Here is a 23,948-nt window from a genome sequence, read left to right as displayed (position 1 = left end):
GGCCACAATGACTTTTACATTATGTTTAAAAAGACTTCATACATGTATGGGGCTAACATGTCGGCCAAGGGTGCATACATTTGAAGTAGTCTTTAACAACTACATCATTCTTTCAGCTACCTCTAAAAACATCCCTGTACATGTGGAGTATTCTCCCAACATCTTTGGTAAATTAAAAAAGTTTTTCACAAAAAAAGAGCAGGTTAGTCGACAAGACTTGTTTAGAATGCAGTTTTCAGTGAATTATGCATCATTTCTTTGCACTATTAAAGCACTTGTGTTTTATAAGGTACCCTTGTACAATCGAATGTGTTTACTTGTTCAACCTCAATTATGCAGTGCAGTTCAAACACAAGATGCAAAATTAAAAATGAGGGTTTATCTTTGTAATGACAAGCTGTTTGATACAGCTTGTTTTGGACTTTATTAAATTGTGCAGGTGTACCCAAAGTTATGGCCAGTATGTATATTACTTCCCACGCCGTTGCCAATTGTCTGTACTCCCATTTTCCAATATTTAAGAGAAAGCGCATGCGTATTTTGAATTCAAACACAACCCAAACAAATCAATGTATGGGAACTTTTCCCATCATTTTTTGAGAAAAGGCAGAATTAAAAGTGGATTCTACATCTTTGAGCTACTTTCCGTTATAGCTTCTCCAACATGTACAACATGATATCCATTACAAGTGCTTTATCAAACAATGTGCCTTATAGTTAACAGTCACCTTGAGTGACACTGTCAAAGGGTTGCATTATGTTGCGTCCAATAGCCAAAATATTAGAAACATGTTCCATCATAACATATGTAATTAATAATTGGAATCATGATGCTCTTTATCAAGAAAGTACATCTGATAGTTTGTATTTTAATAAGATTATATTGTGCAGGTGGTCATAAAGCTGCGGCTGGTCAGTGCAGATGCAAACTTCATCAGTTGTGATATTGCATGTTATCAGCGGGCGACAATATTAAGCAGTCCAAACAAGAGTCGGAAAAGTGGAAACTAAGTTTGACGCGGTTTACTTGCACGTATAATAAGTCCCATTTAACATTTAACTGGCGGTGAGGTAAATGAATTGCACTGAAATGGAAAAAAGAAAAAGAAAAAAGAAGTTATATTCTTTATTCTCACATTAAGGTCATAACAATAGCAAATGTTCTCAAGAGCATGCTCAAAAACACCTCCCTATGATGCAAAAACAAAAACAAAAAACTTTACACTTTCATTCAACCAAAGCTATTAAATAGTATTTACAATCGAATCCAAAGCTTCCCAGCGAAGATCAGCACAAGTCTCAGTGATTTCCAAGCTTTCTGCGGTCCCATGTGCACGGTTATAAACACACAACACAGCCAGAAATGTTGCACTAAAGGAGAAAAAGAGCTCACCCAACACCCCCCCCCCCCCCCCCCAAAAGTGCTATTGCACGAAAGACTTTTCTTTGTGGTGTTTTGAACATGAGGCCTCGTCACAGAAAATGATTCCTCGAGTCCTCCCTCTTGACGTCCGGCGCGCACTTGCTCCTCTTGTTCTGGTGCGTCTTGACGTGCTTGGCCAAGTGGTCGCTGCGCATGAAGCGCTTGCAGCAGTCCGGGCACACGAAGCGCTTCTCGCCGGTGTGAGTCCTCAAGTGCCTCTGCAGCTCGTCGGAGCGCGTGAAGCTCTTGCCGCAGAAGAGCCAGTTGCACACGAAGGGCCTCTCGCCCGAGTGCCACCGCAGGTGCGCCTTCAGGTGCGACGTCTTGCCGTAGACTTTGCCGCAGCCCGGGATGTGGCAGACGTGCTGCTTCTTCTTGCCCGGCTCGTCTGCGCCCCCGGAGGTGGACGCCGACTGGCAGTTGGGGCAGCGGCACCTCCGGCAGCGGCGCGCGGTGCTCAGGGGCGACTTGGTGTGCAAAAGGGCCGCGATTTGCGTCTGGTACTGGGCGAAGTCCGCCGCGGGGCCGTGAAGCACCAGACCCCGCTGCAGCTGGAAGCGGTTGCCCTGCTGCAGGCTCCACCACGGGACGTCCTCGGCCGGGTTGGGGGGCGTCAGCTGTCTCTGGGCCGCGTGGCCCGTGACGAAGGTGGGCATGGGGGCGGGCGCCGCGTAGCTGACGGCCGGCACGTAGGTGGGCGGGCAGGCGGACTGCATGGAGCACGGCAGCATCTTCACCGGGGAGAAGTCATACGGGTAGCCGGGGTCCGCGGGCGGGGTGAGGGGCAGCTCGTGCGGGGGGCCGAACGAGCCGAGCGGCTGCTGCGGGGGCTTGGAGGCTAATCCGAAAGTGGAGTTGCTCGGAGGGCTGCAGGCCTCGTTAGTCCACGGGTGGAACAAGCGCGACGGGGAGCCCAGCGTGGCGGGGTCGTAAGGGACCTGGAACAAGTCGGACGGGTGGTGGTGGTGGTGGTGATGGTGGTGGTGGTGCCCGATGCGGTTACAGGTGGCGGCCAGGAGAGCCAGCGGGGAGTGCTTGCAGTTCTCCGGGGAAGAGTTGGGAGTGCGGTCCTGGAACACGCGACAGACTTTTTTTCAGCGGAGGAAAACTTCACGCGGCCACTTTATTAGGTACACCAGCGCTATCTTATATGACGCTCGGGCTAACTCCAAAGAGGACTTTGGCGACTTCAGGAGCTCAATGAGCTCATCCGAGTATTACTTCTACATCACTAAACATATGCTTATTGTTAAATCAAAGCCTCGATGCACAACATTCTATTAGTTTGAATCTCAAATAACCAAAGTATTAGAAACTACTCTCTCGAAGATGTAGTGTAGTTCTACACCACCCACAATCAAGCAAATTGTTAAATCAAAGCCTCTAAAAACGATCAAACCGAAGTTATATTAATTATGTTTATCGGTCTGCTTAGCTGAATGAGGTCATTTGAGTATTAGAAACCACCCTTTTCCCTTTGAGATGAAGTGCAGTTCTACACCGCTGTTAATCAAAGCCTCTTACAACTATATCGCAGGATATTACTTTATAAAAGAAAGTCTTACAAACAACTCCTTGATGCAGTGTAGTTCTATACCACCGCAAACAACAACAAATAACAGTTAAAGCCTCTTGCAACTAAGGCAGATTTTACGTTTGATTTCACACCACTGCAAACTAAAAATAATAAACATATTGACAAATCTAAGCCACTTAGAACGATGCCTAATTTTAACAGCTCGTTTAGATTGGAGGTGTACCTCAAACTTTTTTTTCGTCCTAATAAAACTTTTGACTTGAATTTTGACTTACTCTGAAGTCTGTCACAATAGTTGCAGCCATTAATATATATATATATGTATTTTAAAAACTAATTCATTATTTGCTGGCGCAAAAGTGAGCACAAAGTTGGTCCAAACGAACCTGCAGAAAAGCTTGAAGTGTCTCGTTCCGCAGTACAGCCACAGCTGCCATGGTCCTCCTCCGCCTGGACAACAAACGCGCAATACAGCCGCGCGCGCGCCCAAAAAAAGTGGCTTGTAATTCAAAAAAGTGTTCGCATCGGTGGTGAAAGAGGCGCAAAAAAAAAAAAAAAAAAAAAAAAAAAGTCGGCTGGGAGCGAGCCTCTGACGCGACGCCTTCCTCTCTCGCGGATCTCCTCGCACTATCTGACGCGGCGGCGGCAGCGGATCACTTGAGAGGATGTGATAAGCACTTTGGTGGGCCGCCAGCCACTCACAAACAAGATGGCAGACTTTGAAGTTTGCCGCTGTCCAATCATCAAAGAATGGCGGCTCTTTGAGAGACGCAAGCAAATCCTTTGAATCCACAAAGCTTCTATGGCGTGTTTGTGCTGTGGGATAAAGGAGCTGATTATTAGGAAGGGGAGGCGGGGGAGGGAGGAGATAAAGGCGGGACAATTAATGAAGTAATCACTATGTGGGAAATGTATATAGACAAATAATTGGATTTTCCCCGATCAAAGCCCCCCCACATGCTGCCCGGAGAGCCCACCATTGGCTGTCCCAGTCATCTGATCCGCTTTTTTTGTAATTAAGGATTTGTAGTAGATCTCCGAGCCACAATGTGACATTGTTATCTCCGGAAATCTCGGAGAACTCGATGGAGGATACATCAAGAGACTCGACGCCGGTTTCTCATCTCTGTTCAAGTTGGCTGTTTTGCACTTCATTCATTTCAATCATGTGTTTTTAATCACTTTTAAGTTTAGTCTGTGTTTGAAATTATTCACGCATTCCCAACTCCTGAATCCAGTAATTCCCAAACATTCTACCGCTGGATATCAGCCAATTTCACATCATTGGTCCAAAAAGAATTATTTATTACAAATAATGTCTATCTATGGCAGCGACATACAGTGATTGGCAGAACAATTAAACACTCTTCCACTAGATGGCAGAAGGTACAATTAACCTCTGGTTGCCATTCATACAACAGGTTCACAGTATAGTGCTCAACTATACAGGCCCAGATCCCACAGCAAGTAAATTTGTGAGTAAATTGAGACTAGATTATAATTTGTTTTATTTCAGTATACATTATATACTTTTGGTGACATGTTTGTTTGTTGGTCTGCCGTGAGATTTTTCTCATGTAAAATATGTGCCTTGGCTCGATAAAGGTTGGGAAACTCTAACCGTAATTATTATGCAGTGCCTCCTCACATATTCGTGGTTCGGTATTTGCAAATTCACATATTTAAATGTTTTTGTTTGGAACCTATCCTCAGTTATTCGCTATTTTTGTGCTCGGGAGAAAGCAATAAAAGTATTAAGCAGGCCCAATCTTGTGGCATCTTGGTGCCAAGGAACTACATTGAATTGGGTTGAGGAGCTTCATTTAGACAATAGTACTTTTCCGTCATCTTGTGGCATGTTGTTGGAACTGAACTATGCTGGAATGAGTTGGCGTTTCATTTAGACCATAGCAGTGCTTTGCTGCCCTCTTGTGGCATCATGTTGCCAAGGACCTATGTTGAAGTGAGTGGAGGAGCTTCATTTAGACAAAAGTAGTGCTTTTCCTTCATCTCGTAACATCTTGAAGCTATATTAAAATGAATTGAGGAGCTTCATTTAGATAAAAGTAGTGCTTTGCCACCTTATTGTGCCATCTCTAGGCAGTTACATAGCTTTTTAGGGGGGTGTCAATTACTCAGATTTTTCCCATTGGTATCAGGGCTCGGCCTCTGACCTCTGTGAATAGCGTGGACACACTTTACAGTGAATCCCATTTAATGTGGGGGTGACGTTCCGTACCTATTCAGATACGTAAAAATCTGCAGTATAGAGACCATATGAAAAAATATACGTATACATTTTTATATAGTTTTACCGCTCCCATAGACTTTAAACATTTAAACCTATTAAAAAAGATATTTTTAAGTATTCCTTAGTACCCGTTGTCTCTCTCACCATTAAGAAATGGAGGCATTTCAAAATGCATCGTGGGATACATTGAGGGCACTATGTAGGGGATAACCTATTTTCACTAAACATTCGAACAATATTTCAAAATGGCGAACTCACTATAAAGTGAACAGGGTGTGATTCTGAACACAGCCCAAATGACTTGACAAGTTTCTCATCTCTTCAAGCATCGCATCACCATCTCTGTTCTAATTTGTTGTTTTACACTTCATCACTCATTTCAATCATGTGGTTTTTTTTTCTTGTGAAGTTACTTTACAGCAAATTTGAAGTCACAGGCTACAAAAAAGTCCCGGACAAGACACGAGGGAGAGCTCTCCTTTAGATTACTGACGCCTTCATATAGCACTCCATGGCTCCAAATGAACCTATTTATGTATATGTAAATACATAAAAATGTTTTACACAGACAATTTATGTGAGAGACGAGCCAACAATGTGACAACTTGAGCTGTCTTTATCTAAAAGCATATTCTTTTTTTTAAATATTGTTTTGATATTTTTATGAAGTCAAAAGTACTTTTTCTGCACCAGGCAATAAAACTTGTGTAGTTCTCAATATCAGCTCTGCGATCGTTATCAGCCTTCCCCCAGCCGAAACAATCACTGTACTCTCAACTAGTTTGGAGAGGCAGATTTTTGAATTAGATGTGTTCCTTTGATGGGATTAATGTTCTTAGTCCTCTCCCACGGCTTTCCACACACAGTCATGGGGGGTGGGGGGTGTTCCTGCTGGGCTGGAGCCATGTAAGCTACAACTACAAAAAACACGTAGTTGTTGCATATGGCCGAGTGATGTGAAAACTAGTGGAGATTAAGCGTGTTTACATGAAGTAAAGGCAAAGTGACATGACTCTATTTGATATACATTGAGAATGGGACTGACTGGTCATTTTTCAATCAACTGTTGATGATAGAATCCCAGTGCTTTGTAATCAAAGTCTCTAGAAAGTGAAAAATGTCTTCTAAATTTGACAAATAAATTAATATAATCTAATTTTAGCATAATCCCGACTAAAGATTTCATGCATGTGCACAGTGGTCCCTTGATTTACCACTGCCCAAAATTGAGCTTTTTTTTTTCCTGGTCAATTTTTGTTGTGTACTGCAACTTGAGTTACGAGTAAGCTTTGAATACATCACCACAACTGAAAAATAGTATCGTAATGTTTGTAATGTAATCCTTGCATGTGGGAAAGGAGAGCTATCTAGTTTTCATGGATGTCTGCATATGACAAAAAAAGTTTATATTTATGCTTTGTGCCATTGAATTACCCTCAATTCAGACATTCTCATTAATTCCCACAATTCCCATGGAAAGTTTCCAATGTGGAATATTTCCCAAATTCCCCCTCTTAACTTTACGGGACATTTTCCAACACTGTGCATCCCTAATTATGATTGAGGACAGTAAGAGACTGAATTTACACTGCATGTGAGAAGTTACAAGTGAAACAACCTCCGAGGGCACATACCCAAGAACCATGTAAAATCCACAACTATCAACATTTGGGAGTGATGATATAGAATAGTCTGCGAGGGGGGAATTTGCCAGTTGAGGACTTCAAACAGCTGGGAGAGGGAGCTAGGTTGTAGAGGGATTTGCAGGTGAGCGTGAGAAATTTCACCAGGGTAGCGGGAGTCAATTCAGTTTTTGAAGAACAGGAGTGATGTGGTTGACGGGTACATGTATGGGTGGGGAAGGCGAGCGGCAGAGTTCTGGATATATTGTAGTTCATTCCCCCAAGATTTGGATGAAAAGCCATAGCAGACTCAATTGGAGTAGTTGAGTCTAGTAGTGGTGAATGCAAGGATAATTTCAGCAGCTGAAAAGGACTGGAAGGAAATTATTTTTAGGGGGGGGAAAAAAATTCGTTTTTTGGTGATTTGTTGGTCGAATGAGAGGGTCTGGTCGAAGATGACACTGAGGTTGCACACCTGAAAGGAAGTTGTACCCTAGGAGAAACAAGTTCTGAGTGAAATCTGGATCCAATGACGATCACTTTGTTGAAGTTCAGCTTAAGAAGATTTTCTTTCACCAATACTGTTTGTAATGGTAGTGTGTATGATTGTCATCAGCATAGCAGCAATGCTAAAGTCTATGATCGCAGATTATTTGACCATCGGAAAAAATATACATGAAAGGAAGAGGACCTAGATCCGAACCTTGGGGGACACCTTGGGAAAAGGGCATGTGGGGGCGCAGTGGATGATGTGAAGTTGCTAATACTGGTTCACTGGTGTCTATCAAAAAGGTATTTATTTTATTCAATACCCGTGGATGACTTTTGTGCAAGCCTTAAGTCTTAGGAGAGGACAGTTAATGTTTGTATTAATTTGTATTCATATGTAAGTATGTGAAATTTTAAATACTGAAATCTGTTGATTGATGTCTGATCAGACAGTGGGGAATTGATCACCCTATGGGTCCGATTTACTAAAAGTTTGCACGTGCAAAAATAAGTGCAGACTTGATTGCTCATGCAAAATAATGGGGAAGCTGATCTACTAACCGGACGCACCCAGGATTGTGTCCAGCAAATGTGCAAAATTGCCATGCAGTTCATTTTGTGTGTTCTGGGACGAGTGTATGCACAAAGATAAATGTAGCACATGCAATATGATTGCTCAAACCTGAGATGGATTACAGTGGGTGATTTTACCTTTTGAAATGGGGCATCTGAAAGGAAAATGTAAAATGGAACGTACAGCGGTGCCAATGTTGCGCAAGAAAAATGAGAGGTGGCAGGTAGAACTTTACTGGTCGTAAACATTTTTGAAATGCCAGAAACAAAAAATTATCACGACATATTGCCTATACAGTGATGCAATTTTGGAGGTTTTGAATAATTTAAGGGCTGACTTGGAGCAAGTCACAAGAAGGAGTCATGCCATATGAGAAAACTCCTTTCAACTTTGCATTTCATTGTGTCTGGGTCATCTGATCCAAGAGTAGATTTTGGGGTATGCTGTCCAATGTTTTAAATGCAATCTCCTACATGATGGGCACATACAGTACATACAATTTCCATGCACTCAGGACGAGGTTGCCGGATTCCCCAAAATTATCAGAGCAATAATATTTTTTTCTGTAACTCAGTCATATGTTTGTTTTTCTCTTCCATAATACTTCCAAGTCCATCACTTCAAATGTCATTTTGCGCTTTCAGTCATCTCTCAGTATGTTTTGTGTTGAAAACTATCACAGCGACCTCAAGCGCAAAACCCTCTTTTAAAGATGGTAGTCTACACCACTTTTACACCTGTTGCCAGCAGTGCAGAGAATCTGTTGGAGTGAGTGATTTAGCGCCTCCTATTTGGGATCTTAGAAAATCAGCCACAAAGTGTCATGTTTTCAGACGATCTTGAATAGATTCGGGACTGAGATTTCCGTATAACGTGCTCTATATGTGGGTCTCACTGCTACGAAAGCTGCATTTAGGTCATATACTGTATGTTAAGTGCATTGACTCTGCAGACCAGCAGCGTTACCAAATAATTGATATCATCCTTTGAGCTGCCCGGTTCAGCACTAAAATTCAACTTCTTACATTTTCATGGATTTCAATCGGACTTCAGCTGAGGGATGGATTTGGCTGGGCAGCGCTTTGAAATAGCTTGGGAGAATTTCCCCAAGTGTGCTCAACACAATGTCCGGTCCCTGAGCTAATCGACTTGGAGAAAACCTTGACCGTCTTATGGCCACGCTTCAACTTTGACAGGGTCATATCAGTAGTTGTTCACTTGAGTCAAAGTTTTCCTTCTGCATACTAAAAAGCAAAACAGGGAGTCAATTTAAGAGGAGGGGTGAAGCTGCAGGTAGAGCGTCCAGATATATTCCAATTTATTTGTCGCTTGGCCCGGCGACTAATTGAGTGAAACTAGCAAATCATTTTTTTCCCATACTATTCAACAGGCACTCTCTCTTTGCCACCACTCTTTGATATAAAAGGCAGAAATGATGGCAAAACTGTGTGTTGCCCTGAAATGGTAAATGGCTTGCACTTATATAGATTAATTGTTCAGTTTTGACTGTGGCAGTTGAAGCAAGCAATAAAACACAAACCTCATCTAAGAAACAGCAGGTGGCAACTTTCAAAATTGGAGAAAAACACGCACATTGACAACCAAATCTCAATAGAACCTGATTTATGTGTGCCATATAAAACATCAATTCGACATAAATAAATACAAATGTGCAATCGATGTAGTGTGTTGACGCTTTTTGGTTTCTGGTCGACTTTGCTGGTGAAGAAGGCAATCTGTAGAGGAGAGACAGAAAAAGAAAGAAAATTAAAGTATTATTACCCCAAAAACACTGGCATAGGTTTTCACCATCAGAATCTGCTAAATGTGATATTTAGTCTGAGTTTCTGTACTATTATATTTTTGAACTTGTATCCAATTTGGGGGAAAAAGTAATAATAAATGAAAAACGTAGAAAAAAATACTTTTAATCTTATAGTGGTACTTTGACTTTGAAGTTTATTATGTTCCACAACCAAGCTTGTAACTTAATTTACTGTTGTATGTAAGCCTTTAAGGGCCGTGACCTAGTGAGTAACCTCAGGGGCTCGCGTTGCGTTAGTCTGCGTGCGTGTGAGCGTCTGAACGTGAGTTGTGGCCTACAGTAGCTTCTTGCAAGTGTTTGTCCTCAATAAATGGCTGAAAGTGCAGTGGCATCTGCGGCTCTCCTTGCCCACATGCGTTAATGCATTATTAATTAATTGTAGCTCCTTCTGGTGTGTGTAACTTGACCATCGGGAGAAGTATGATACATTCCTGCAGACACAAAGGAAGAAGAGTTTCACAACTACCGTAAGTGACTCAGTAGGCTGCAGTAATAGCAGTCATTTTTCGCGGAGGATAAAGAATATATGCCTGTTAGTGTGGTTTTATTGTCCCTCTACATGCGTTGCTGCCATGTTTGTGTTCAACTATCCATTGCGTAAAGGATTAACACCGCCACAAAGATGCTAATTGATTAGCCTTTCCATGATGTTTTGTATTCTTTGTTAGCATTAAGCTAAACTGACTCATTTAAAGCAAAGCTATGTGGTTCTTTTAAATACAAAACATGTAAGTCTCTTAGTTTGACAGTAGACTTCAGTTGGGAGTTGCATAAAACAGCTTGAAGACTTTTTGTTTTTTTAAGAATCGTTCACTATCTGCCAAACTGCTGCTTGTTGTGAAGTGAGTTAAGTTTGCTGCCGCCATCTGGCGTTCATATCTCACAAGTCAAAGCAAAAAAAAAAATCAGACGGCTCGTATCGCGAAAAACTCGGAAGTTGGATCACTCATATCTCAAGATGAAGGCACCCTTGTATGTAAAAGAGCCACAAAACTGTCAAAGCTCAGGTTCAAGTTTATGACAGTAGTATGACTTAAAACTGGTAGGGATGGGTATTTTGTCTCGATTGACTAGATCTACTCTGCACAATTAAGCAGTCATTCAAGTAGGATGTGAAAATCTTTCTCAGAATGTTCTGAACTCCTGTTTCGACGCCAGTGTCTCATCGGTGTTAGTCCTTGGAGGTTGCACCGTATTACTACGTTACACGTGAACATGAAAATGTGCTTTTGAGGAGCTGCGGCAGTTTTGCATACATTCTGTATTATCTGATGAGATGTGGAACTTTTTCTTCTTCGACAAGCGATATGGGAGTTTAGGGGTGAGAACATGGGTTAGAGGGTGGGTGGCTCATATCCAGTGTGAGAGAAGGGAATGTTGGCGAGAGAGGAGAGCGATGGAGTGAAACGGAGGGCGGGAGAGACGCTGGAGGCTACGGGGTACTTGAACCGCTATAATGGTGTCTCGTACGAGAAAACATCTGTGAATTTCCTCAGTGATCGACAACAAAGTGGAACTCGGAGCAGTCACTCAGCGGACCTTTGAAGTCGCAGTCTGACAGAAAGCTGCCATTGTTCGAAGCCCCCGACACACAGAAACTCCAACTTTGGTCTCCCTAATTTGCCCTGCAACACGATACAAGTCCACCCCCACTTCGCCCTCCTAGCCCTCTTGTGAGCCTATGAAGTGGGAGATGTGTGCATATTCACGAGCAAAGAGCAAAAGCCCCGGCAATGTGCGGCTTGGTCCGGGGGTCATGTAAGGCGGGACAGGTCATTGTAACTTGGAGCAGCCCACCCTGGATGTGATAATCTGACACCAAAGAGGGGCATTCTCCTGCTGCACCATGAGTTACAGTTCGCAGTGGAGCCGAACCAAAAGACAGTAGAAAGATGAGGTAATGTTTTTTTTATCAGGCCTTCTTGCCAATAAAGTGGGGCTTTGAGATAGGAGTTTAATCTGTTCCGTGACCACGCTCGCAACGCAAAACACTCTTTTATCTTTCCCTATGAAAATCATTGGAAATGCCTTTTATGTGTTCGATCCTTCCCAAACTAAACTGTTTGTAATGGGTTTTTTTTAAGAAGGAAAATAAAACTCGACCACTAGGAGGTGGTATAACAGAGTCATGCAGACATTAAGGAAGAAGAGTTTCACAACTACTGTTAGTGACTCAGCAAGCTGCAAGAATATTAGTCGTTTTTTTTTTTTTTTTTGTAACAGAGGATAAAGAATATATGCCTAAGTATTGCTATTTTGTCTGTCTACATGTGTTGATGCACCACAACAACTTTAGCTGCATATGTTTCTGCAAAATTTTGGTCAAATTCAACATTTCACATTTAGGGGTGTTCAACTTCAGAGGTTCCACTATGCCCCCCCCCCCCCACCCCCCCAACACAATCAATTTAACTTCAAATTTCTTATTGTTTGAAAAAGTTCCAAGTTGGGTTGTTCTATCGGTTTTTCCCCCCTTTTGTTTAGCGGATGCCTTGTCTGATGACAAAAATTCAACTTAAATCATTCTGTTGCAGTTAAGTGGGTATGTGATGACCTCCCTGTATAACAAATTAGTTTAACCAAGAGTCAAACTTTTTTTATTTGTTGCATTAACATCGAGAATTTGCGTTGTCAGAATTTAGGCCTTTTAAATGATTCATACATGAGCCTTGTTCCTCTTGTTTGCTTAAGTCAAATCTTTTTGTACAGTACAAAATTGTGAAATTACACTTGTCATAATAAGATCTGTCACAACATTAGTTACGTGGCACAATCTAATGAGATCCAATACAAGAGCAGTATCAAAAAATATGCCTTTGCAAAAGTAATTATGCTCAATTTTGATGGACATTGTCAGACAGATGTTGTGGTTTTAATTTACAGTGGTGGATAACCTCATACTGAGAACTACAGGTATCTCTAAAATGTATATTCTGGCATGAAGCTGAATATGGTAACATAGGAAGAAACAGGACACGTGATATGAAATAGCGTACCATATTAAAGTGGAGCCTGCATGCACATTTACATGAGTTCTACAGTCTTGCCCTACACTATTTTATCTTGACTCCAATCCAAATGTTACTCTACCCCCTTTGGCTATGACAAGTTTTCCGTGATGCATCTCGGACGAAACAAGTCCGCGGTGGTTCTCACACTGTTACCCGTCCAGTGTTTATTCAGTGGCAGCTGCTCGCTCCATCTGGGAACGCAGCGGCGGGGCAAAAACAAAACAGGTTCCACCTTTGGCCATGCCAAGTCTGCTCGTGCCCTCCGCGCTCTACAAACTGAGAGAGGCTAATCACAATTTTCACGCTCTGATTTGTCAAGTCCCATTCTAGCGCCGGAGGCAGTGAGCAAACTTTCAAGTCAGTGAATTTCATGGCGGACAGGATAACAGCCTTTACATACTGCCTCTATTGTTCTAGAACAGCGTTCTCAAAATGTGGTACGAGTACCACTAGTGGTATGCGGGCTCCCTCTATTTGTTTGCGAAATAATCACTCAATTAAATAGAAAATACATTTTATATTTAAAACATAAACCACAATCAAACATTAAGATAATCTAGCTTGGTTTTAAAAATACAGTACAGCACATTTATTATTTTTACATTTGAGTTCCTTAGCTAGCGAACGTAATAATTAATTAATTTCCCCTTCAGCGTCTCTGTTGTCTATGTGCAGCGCATGGAGCGAGGCGGTGGAGTAATGCCGGTCCGCCGCTGGTCCACGAGCCCACTAGTGGCTAATAAGTACTAGCCTAGCCGCTAGTTACAGGCCAGTACGCAGTGGAGCTGTCCAACTCGGCACGGGTCACTGACACAGAAACACCAGCCCAGATAACACAAAGCACTTCAGGGAAGACGCATTTTTCGGGTTGCAGGCATAGCTTCGTGGCTAACTGCACAATGGGCCAAGCTATTATTACTCCGTAACTCACAATTGCAGCGAATAGCCAGTAGCCACTGACGGCGCTTATATAGTGGGGGAGGGCCTCACGGCAGAAAGTATACGCCCCAGCCCGCTTTTGCCACGGCCATTTTATTTAGCCCCGCCCTAAAGATCCGGCCATTTGAGATGGTGTAAAAAAGTTTGTCGCGTGACAGTGAACTCAACTCAACTCTTTTCACAACAAGTAGCAGTTTGGTGATAGTGAACCAGTCTTCAAAAAAGACGCTTCAAGCTGTTAAATGCCACTTCCAGTGGAAGTGCACTGTCTCAACATAAAACAAAGACAATTACACGTTGTGTATTTAAAACAACCACATTGCTTTACCCTAGGAAAGTCCACTTAGGTTAATTCTAACAATGCAAAACGTCATAGACGGACAAACAAATAAGCATATGTGTTGCACAATGAATATTTGAACACGAACAATATAACAATACTCACAGGCATATATTCTTTATCATCTCTGAAAACCCCCCGACTGATATTACTGCAGCTTAACTCTTTTGTTTGTCTAAATGACTGTATTACACTGCCCCCGGTGGCCAAGTTGCACACACCAGTAGGACCTGCAGTGAATTAATCATGATTGGTAATGCTTTAAATTCTATTTATGTTACTACTGTATGCTTTTTATATAGTAAAATATGATTTTAAAAACAAAACATTTTTTGGGGGGGGAGGTGGGCTGGTACAGGTTAATGGCATTCATTTCAATGGGTAAAATAGTATTTTGAGTTACAAACGTGGTGATGTAATGAATTAAACTTGTATCAAAGGAAGCACTGAACTTAAAGGAAGAAAAATAGTTTTTTGAGGAACACTTTGCCTACATTACTGTATTTTAATGTTGGTCATTATACTTAGAGAGCTTAGTATTTTTTGAGTTGGTACTTGGTGTAAAAATTTTGAGAACCACTGTTCTCGAGTTTTCCCTCTTTTCACAATGAATGGCGGCCTCGTTTACAAATGAAAGAAGAGCTGTAATTCGGGGTGAAACATTTGGTCACCGCTAAGATTAGCAGGGAGCAAACTCTCCTCACCCCCTGCGTGCTTTTTTATATCCGTGCTAATGTTAACAACAAAACGGTGCTCAGAAGCCCCTCGACTGACTGCAGGTGTGAGGAAGCTTGAAACAAAAGCCTGCGCAACCCTAATGGCATCTTTTGTCATTAGCAGACCTTTGATGCACTCAACAGCTTCTTTTATCTCCTTGTTCCTCGACGCCTCTTTACGCTCCCTCTCTCCGCCTCGCTCCAACATTTTCTTCATTAGTACTGTCTGCAGGCAATGTTCTTTTGCTCAGAGCCCTCGACGCACATCTGGCATCCGGCTGACGCTCATGTTTGTCCATTTATTCACTTGCAACGACGAAGCAGCAAAGACTATCGCAATGTCTGCGGTTTACATGGGTAGCAGTAAACTGATATTAACCTGATTAAGGAAGGAATAAGACTAAATTGAGATAGTTTTACTCAGGGTTTTACAACAGTACCATGGCAGTTGCTTGAGTGCATGTATTTTGTTTGTGTGACTGGTGGAGGTCATTTGTCACTTGAATCCGAACTTGCTAAAATGTTGTTCAAACCATCATGTCATCAACCCGTAGTTATGCTTGTTATTGCAGCATACAGAGGGAGTCTGCTAACCGGTTTTCCAGGTTCTATCAAGTGATGTGCCGCATTAGGAATCCCACTCATGTTCTAGGCAGGACATGCCGCTCCGGTATGATTGGTTGCAGGACATGCGCTGCTGCAATATGATAGGCTCACACACCCTTCTGCTTCCAAAAGGGAAAAGAAGTGACTGCAGCGTGGCGCCGTTGATATGAATCCCACTAACTCTAAAAGACACCCTAACCTTAAACCTAACCATAACAAACTTGACTGTTTTTATTTTGTACAAATGTAACATATTTCGAATGGTGATCTCGTTACATCTGTGTCGCCAGCCCTTGCTGCGACATAGGAGCTAATCATGTCGCAGTGGGGCGTGTCCTGCCCAGAACACAGGTGGAATTCCTAATACAGCGGACCCAACACTTGAGAGTGTAGTTGTGACGTTAATTTCGTTCGACAGCAGAGGGTGATATGGCCCAATATGGCGGCCCCTTGAGATCGATGAAAATTGATGAATTATTTTGTTTAATTCTTATTCCACAAATGCTAAATTAATCAAAACACCATGTTTTGACTGGTGGTGGCACATACAATGTATTCTTGCAAAAAAATTAATAAAATTGGGGGTTTAGTTTCCTTTTAGGAAAAATAATTTCGTTTAATTTCACAATTTAGTGGTTTCCCTGAGTTTTCGCTCAGTCTTGTTACCCTAACACAATACCCGCTCAGAAGAATTTGCATCCTTCAGCTCCTCCGCAGGCCATGGGAAGGCCAAAAGGAAGTTTACTCATTTATTTTTCTGTATATTGGATGATATTTCAACAACAAATTGTGGCTTAAAAATCTAAACTCAACCCTGGTACCTAAATTATTTATTTTAATGTTATTTATTTTTGAAAAAGACAGAAGTTTATTTTGAGAGCGTTCGACAATCAAATGGCACCTATTCGGTGAAAAGAAGTCCATCCTCTGGAACATTTTTTTTCTCTACTAAAGAGAAATTTAACGCACTATCTAAAGAAAGCAAAAGTCAACCGGCACAAATTGTTGTTTGTAATGAAGTGAATACTTCCAACTGTTCATGTAAATGGATCCAATGCTGAGTTTGACAAGTTACCGTCTCATCCCGTGTACATTCTCACGAGGATTCGGAAAGGTTCGTTCTTCACTGGGCTTTGCAATAACAATGACGTGTCACACAACCCAGTGTGATGAAAATCGGGCTCATCTGGATATCAAAAGCAGGTAAACTGCATTAAAACAGTGTTTGAAAAGGCTTCACATGAAACAGCGGTATTCAAACTCTGCCTTTGAACTGAGAGGATATAAAGAGACGGGACAATGTGGGCCTAATCGTGTCCTCGCTTTGAAGTGAGACATCACTATTAGGTGAGAAGGTAAGTACGCCTCAAAACTAAATAAAAGTGTTTCATTATTTGTTAGGGCTGCAGCTCCAGCGATTTCCGTGAAGGTTGTTGAAAACTTTGGGTGAAACTTGAACGAATCAGGGCTGTGTTGCATGCAAGTTTTCCTGAAAAACACCGGTAGAGCAAAGAGCAAAAATGCCATGGAATAGCGCCGGCAGTAACGTTAGCCACATTAAAGTAACGCTCGCTCACGTGCCAGATGTTGGCACATTTAATGAATAAAAACAAGAGGGGGAACAAGATTTTATGACACCGTGTAAAAATAAATAAATAAATAAATAAAACAGGTGTCTAACCTTGAATGCTGACTTGCTTCTGATATTTACCTGCCAAAAGGTGCAAAGTTACATGCTTCAGCTCGCAGTGGTGGGAAGAAATACAAGGAATACAAGAAACACCCTAGAATTCAAGAAAGAACTTGTAGCAAAGTAGGAAAATGGCAGATTGCCTTTCAGAAACCTTCTCCTCCCTCTCCCCTTCTTCGCAGTCGTTTAAATGCCATCGACAGTCTTGAATAAATGTAAAAGTGACGTTTAATGTTAATCCATTTCATTAGTCATTTATATTTATTTCACACTGTCTGCTGTATCTTAAACTTCAGTTATTTTCTATAAAATGTATTTTTTGTTGCTATTTTTGGTTGTCTTTCCTATTGTGCTTTGGTTTACATATGATTCAGTTTTAGTGAGATGTTTTAGAATGGATTAATCAGGAAAACTGAGGTTTCACATTATCTGTACTTCTACTTAAGGACAGAGTACGAGTGCGTTTGCCACCTCTGCCAGTTTTCCAGAATCTTGCAGACAAGCGACGGCTGTACAGTATTTGATAATAGTTTTCCTTTTGCGTCACGCACTGAACTATGACGCCTCCGCTCATCTCCTCTCATATGCTAACACAGGCAATCAGCCAGGGTGTTAATTTGGCAGCAAAGAAACTCCCACACTGGCGCTGTTTGTCACCACGGTCCAACCTTGTTATTCAGAACCAGTGAGCATATATTTGAAATTCTCTGGGTGGTAGAACAGGGCCAAAATTAATCAGGGGAGCATGATCACACTTAATTGATTCAGTGTACTTTTAAGATGCACTACAGGGTGCTGGGGTGACCTATTTCAGGCTGCTCTTCAGAGGAACCAACTATCCCAGCAAGGGAGTAATTATTGCAGCCTCTGTGACTACGACCGGAGGTGAAACGCTTCTGAACTAACTATGACACCACATTATAATACTGCCAGTGGTCTGGACTACTACGCTTTGATTCTTTTGACTTCTTTAAATATGACCATGAATCAAAGAAAACCCATGCGCTATTATTCATGCAGTTGCCCTTTCTCAAGATTGGAACTCCAAGAATAAAAATAATTTACTCAATTTACTTGTATTTCAAATCAATATTCCCCATTCAAATGAATTGAAATCCCATTAATCCGTTCCAGCATGAACAAGTAGTTATCATCTGCCTCATGCAACTGACGCCCCCCCAAAAGACAAATCTTGCTTTGTCTCGCAGCAAAGTGATCACACAATATGAGAGAAAGGAACAAGGTCTGCTTTCTTTCTCGCTCAAATTTTGGCTCGCAACACAAAGTCAAAAATTGTCCAAGGAACTTGAAAAAAAAACCTCATAAGTTGGGGCACTCATAAATCAACATACCACTGGATATTTCTCCAATCATGGCCAGCAATGGACAAATGATGTTGCAGGCTCAATTTCTCTTTCTCTCTTTCTTGTTTAAACGCTTTTATATGTCAGTACTGCTGTCCAAAGGTGGAAAAGCAGACTGTTGCAAAGTCAATGAGTCTGTGTTTGACCTCCACATTACTAAAAAGTGGTGTTGGGTGATTACCTCAGGCCACTTTAAATCCAAGTTAAGTGAAGACGGCCTCGCTATCTAGGCAGTGCTCCAATGTTTTCCCCTCTGAGTATAAGCAAGATCAGATCCTCAGTCATACCACCCTACTATTCCTATTAAGATCAAAATCTCCTCTCAGGCCCTCCGGTGTCAACAAAGAGAGATACAGTAAATGATATGCAAATTGAAAGAGGAAAAAAAAAAAAAACAACTCCACAAATCAACTCGCCAGACCAAAATTTCCGACACACAAATTTCAGTATTTAGGGAGGAAATCACAGAGAGGTTAGGTTCTGCCCGTGTGGTGATTCCACTGCTGATGGGGCGAAAGCATCTCTTGACTACTGAAAGATTTCAGTGAGAAGAACACGGGCTGAAAGTTGTGGACTTCAAAAGGATTTGTCTTTGGATCTGTGTTAAGACAGCAGATTGTAATGCTTTTAACACCACTGAGGTGGAGGTCTCGTGTTGAAACATCCTCCGAAAAAAATTAATATAACTTTTCACTCAGAATGGATTGAACTTGTTTTGTTTGATTAAATCATGTCAGTACTTAGAATAATAAACTGTGGCACTGAAGAGGAGCAAGGGGTGTGTTCAATTTTACGTCCACTACTGACCACAGCTGCAGATTATTGAGGCACTTTGAAAATAATCATTTTAAAGTCCCCCCAAAGTCATTGTCATGTTTTGTATCTGAATACATCAAATATGTTTGAAGATAAGTGCTGAAAATGTGCAGAGACTGAGAACAATTTAGTACTGAATTATATATCTTTAAAACTCTTTTTCATCTTCTCAACTGGCCGGATTATTGGGATCTGGCTAAAAACTAGCCCCGTGATGAAAGCAGGCTGGGGCTTATACTTTCTGGCACGAGTTCCTCCCCCACTATATAAACATGAAGCGCACTTATTCCATGCACTGGCCATTCAGCAGAATTGCCACTACCTTATTCATAATAACTTGGCCCAGTACTATTAAAAAATTGTGCATTTGGCCATCAAACTATGCCCACAACTAAAACAAAATACATCTTCCCTGAAGTGTGATGTTTTGTGTTATTTGGGCTACAGTTTCTCTGTCAATGCAGCCCTATGGGGGGCACAAGCCAGTGCAAACTGTAGGCCGGTCCCAAGCCCGCATAAATACAGAGGGTTGCGTCAGGAAGGGCATCCGGCTTAGAACTTTTCCAAACAAATATGAGCGTTAAGGATAGAGATGGAAATATGTTGACTGGTGCCAGTAGTGTGCTAGATAGATGGAAAGAATACTTCGAGGAGTTGATGAATAAGGAAAATGAGAGAGAAGGGAGAGTAGAAGAGCCAAGTGTGGTGGACCAGGAAGTGGCAATGATTAGTAAGGAGGACGTTAGAAAGGCATAAAGCGGATGGAAAATGGAAAGGCAGTTGGACCTGATGACATTCCTGTGGAGGTAGGGAAGCATCTAGGAGAGGTGGCTGTGGAGTTTTTGACCAACTTGTTCAATAGAATTCTAGCGTGTGAGAAGATGCCTGAGGAATGGAGGAAAAGTGTGATGATGCCCATTTTTAAGAACAAGGGTGATGTGCAGAGCTGTGGGAACTATAGAGGAATAAAGTTGATGAGCCACACAATGAAGTTATGGGAAAGAGTAGTGGAGGCTAGACTCAGGACAGAAGTGAGTATTTGCAAGCAACAGTATGGTTTCATGCCTAGAAAGATGCATTATTTGCCTTGAGGATGTTGATGGAAAAGTACAGAGAAGGTCAGAAGGAGCTACATTGTGTCTTTGTAGATCTAGAGAAAGCCTATGACAGAGTACCCAGAGAGGAAATGTGGTACTGCATGCGGACATTTGGAGTGGCAGAGAAGTATGTTAGAATAATACAGGACATGTATGAGGGCAGCAGAACAGTGGTGAGGTGTACTGTAGGTGTGACAGACGAATTTAAGGTGGAGGTGGGACTGCATCAGGGATCCGCCCTGAGCCCCTTCCTGTTTGCAGTGGTGATGGATAGGCTGACAGATGAAGTTAGACTGGAATCCCCATGGAACATAATGTTTGCAGATGACATTGTGATCTGCAGTGAAAGCAGGGAGCAGGTGGAGGAACAGTTAGAAAGATTGAGGCATGCACTGGAAAGCAGAGGAATGAAGATTAGCTGAATGTAAGACAATTTATGTGCATGAATGAGAGGGGTGGTGGGAGAAGAGTGAGGCTACAGGGAGAAGAGATAGCAAGGGTGGAGGACTTTAAATACTTGGGGTCAACCGTCCAGAGCAATGGTGAGTGTGGTCAGGAAGTGAAGAAACGGGTCCAAGCAGGTTGGAACGGGTGGAGGAAGGTGTCAGGTGTGTTATGTGACAGAAGAGTCACATCTCGGATGAAGGGCAAAGTTTATAAAACAGTGGTGAGGCCAGCCATGATGTACGGATTAGAGGCAGTGGCACTGAAGAGACAACAGGAAGCAGAGCTGGAGGTGGTGGAAATGAAGATGTTGAGGTTCGCTCTTGGAGTGACCAGGTTGGATAAAATTAGAAATGAGCTCATCGGAGGGACAGCCAAGGTTCGATGTTTTGGAGACAAAGCTGGAGAGAGCAGACTTTGATGGTTGGGACACATCCAGAGGAGAAATAGTGAGTATATTGGTAGAAGGATGATGAGGATGGAGCTGCCAGGCAAGAGAGCTAGAGGAAGACCAAAGAGAAGGTTGATGGATGTCTTGAGGGAAGACATGAGGGCAGTTGGTGTTCGAGAGGAGGATGCAGGAGGTAGGCTTACATGGGAAAGGATGACACGCTGTGGCGACCCCTAAAGGGACAAGCCGAAAGGAAAAGAAGAAGAAGGGCTACACTTTCTCTGTCGATTGCCCCACAGACGTTACGTTGCAAGGCACCGGCGGACCAGACAGGATCCTTGCCAGGTTGCCAGTGGTTAGAATAGCTGCCAGGGGTACGGCGGAACGGCGTTAGGGTCGTCAGCCACACAGTTGCCTGCCGCAATGTTGTGGGGCGAGGAGGAGGAGGAGAAAAAAAATTGTAGACACTAACACTGAATGAACTGCGTGGTGAACTGCCAATCCGAGCTGGAGTCAGAGTTTCTGACGTCATACACTCGGCCATGCCTCTTAAAGGCACACACTCGAATACTACAGTGTATGCGTGTGTCTTTCGGGTTAATTGCACTTGATAAAAGCAGTTTATTTCTTTACATTCCGTTTTAATTATTTTTATACTTCTTTACACCACATTCTTTTTTCAAAATGTAACAAAAGAACGATTAATGGTATTTCAATATACGAGTAAATTGAGTTACAAGGTTAGTCATGGAAGAAATTACACTCATAAGTCAAGGTAGCACTGTAATCCCGTTTTGTGTTCGGGGTGTTAATATTTTGCCCCACTCATGTACCTCATGAAGAAACATTTTTTAATTAATTTTTTTAATAAACAAAACATCTCATTTTTGTACCTTGAGATATGAGTGACCACACCTACAAGTTTTTCAAGATACAAGTAGTCATTCGACCGATATTTTTCTTTGACTTGCGAGCACAAACTTGAGATACGAGCCTGTATGGTGGCAGTGAACTCAACTCACTGCACAAAATGTTATTGCAAACAAACAATGCAAAACTTTACTGACATGCTAACGGTTACAATCTATAGTTGCGCTACAGATGTTTGAACACAAATGGTTTAGCAACACATGTAGACAGATAACAATACTCACTGGCATACATTCTTTATCCTCTACAAAAAAATGACTAATATTACAGCATTTCACTGAGCCACTTATAGTACGGACAATGGTTGGCTGGATGTTTTGTATTTAAATACAAATATTTACTGTAATTATGACATAAACCGAAGACACCGTGCAGTACATTTGATTGCTTTGATGAAGTCTGCTCTCAGTGAAGAAGCTCTGTTGATTTACTGCACCGAAAAATGACATCATAGTCTAAGTGGGATCTATAAGTGAGTCGTCCCCGTAGAGTCTCTGCGATCAGAGAGGATTAAGAACCAAAGGCGCCACTTCTGTACCGCTGACACCACATAGTACTGCACACCCAACAAGGAGGATGTTCTTTGGAGTGTCTGTCTTACCGGCTGACATGATGTTAAGGCTCATCTCTGGCTAGAACAGGCGGGCGGGGGCAGGGCTCTCGTACTCTTCTTCGGGGATCGACTCCTCCATTGACAGTAATTTGTAGTACTCATCCTCTCTGTCCAGCACTTTGATTTGACTGGAAGGAAGATGACAAGTGCGGATTCCCGTTAAAATCAGCTGTCATCACGTGGGAGGGGGAAAAAATATTACCAACCAAAAATATTCCGGCGAGTTCTTAATCATTGTGATGTGAGCCGCTGTGTCATTTATAGAACAAATTCAAGTCAGACCTTCAACAATTAAAATTAGCATGCTGACAAAGCCGTAAGATGTATCTCTCTAATGACGCAGAGTAGCGTGGATGCTCAAACGAAGCTTGTTATTTTGGTCGCTCCATTTACATTACAAGACAACAACTCCATTTGTGGATTCTTTAATTCCACAAAGAGCCTCCTCTGTTTAGAGCTGCTGTGAGTGCGTAGGAAAGCAGTTATTTACCCAAGTTTTCTGGGCTTCCTCTTGCTCCCCTGGTAATCCAGAGTTCTCTGAGGAAAGGGCCAAGAGCACACAGTCAAAAGATGAGCCGAGAGTCATTAATTTTTAATTCAAAGTGATTTTGTGTTGAATGCGAGCAGATGCTGATAATATCAGAAGTCACAGCATAATTTTTTTCCTGATCAAAGGGCTCAAGTGAGTCTGATGAAGCATGCATCTTGCTCAGCTTTGATAAACTGCATCAATTATTCACCGTGAAGGCAGACATCCTGACATGAAAGCAACAGATAAAGAGCATAAGCACATGTTCAAGACAAGAGGCACAGAGATGTTGGGGGGTGGGGCTCCAGGCTTTGGCACAGGTAGCTTTAATTGTATTATCATGTGCAACCAAAGTCAGACAAAGGCCTTTATGACCACTTTGAACTCACATTTAGCTGGTTGTAGTACAGGCTGTCTTCGGGGCTGTTAAGCAGCTTGGGCTGCTGGCCCCGCCGGCGAGGAGTCCTCTGCTGGAGCTTCATCACTGGACCTGCAACAGAGGAAGAGCGAGGCTGGGGTCCAATTGAGCATTACTGTGACAAAAAAAAAAAAAACAACCTAAACAAACGACAGCATCAGCATGAGCATGACTACAGAAGCAGGAAACCAATAGCCTTTTGATTATGACTTCAGAAAATGGCACATACTGTATGTACATATATATTTGTGTGTCACTGACAATTACAGGCATTGCCCCTTTATTGGGTAGGGAACCATATTTGGTAATGTAAGTGGGTCTTC

General features: G+C 42.2%; 2 protein-coding genes across 12 annotated transcripts in view; both read right to left on the bottom strand.

Moving 5' to 3' along the window:
* Positions 1-1,111: 1,111 nt before the first annotated feature.
* sp5a (Sp5 transcription factor a) lies at positions 1,112-4,246 on the bottom strand. Its single transcript, XM_061793103.1, has 2 exons — positions 3,347-4,246; positions 1,112-2,493 (listed from the first exon to the last, which is right to left on the bottom strand). Exons 1-2 carry the CDS (start codon positions 3,395-3,397, stop codon positions 1,474-1,476), a joined length of 1,071 nt encoding a protein of 356 aa, XP_061649087.1. The 5' UTR covers positions 3,398-4,246; the 3' UTR covers positions 1,112-1,473.
* Positions 4,247-8,113: 3,867 nt separating this feature from the next.
* Positions 8,114-23,948, bottom strand: part of myo3b (myosin IIIB) — a 95,760-nt gene continuing 79,925 nt past the window's right edge. For 4 of the 11 annotated variants that reach the window (XM_061792212.1, XM_061792210.1, XM_061792207.1 and 1 more), the window contains 4 exons: positions 23,597-23,697; positions 23,169-23,215; positions 22,667-22,806; positions 8,115-9,632 (listed from right to left, as the gene is read on the bottom strand). In XM_061792212.1, coding sequence (XP_061648196.1) covers positions 22,698-22,806; positions 23,169-23,215; positions 23,597-23,697 — 257 coding nt within the window. In that variant the 3' untranslated portion in view covers positions 8,115-9,632; positions 22,667-22,697. Of the gene's footprint in view, positions 9,633-9,999; positions 10,153-17,014; positions 17,045-22,666; positions 22,807-23,168; positions 23,216-23,596; positions 23,698-23,948 lie in introns of all 11 variants that reach the window. The other 7 variants (XM_061792205.1, XM_061792208.1, XM_061792206.1 and 4 more) reach the window with 5 other exon arrangements.

Source organism: Phyllopteryx taeniolatus, chromosome 12, assembly GCF_024500385.1.
Source record: "Phyllopteryx taeniolatus isolate TA_2022b chromosome 12, UOR_Ptae_1.2, whole genome shotgun sequence".
NCBI classification, from domain to species: Eukaryota; Metazoa; Chordata; class Actinopteri; order Syngnathiformes; family Syngnathidae; genus Phyllopteryx; species Phyllopteryx taeniolatus.
The sequence above is the reverse complement of the archived record's forward strand: the minus strand, read 5'-3'. Positions and strand labels throughout refer to the sequence as shown.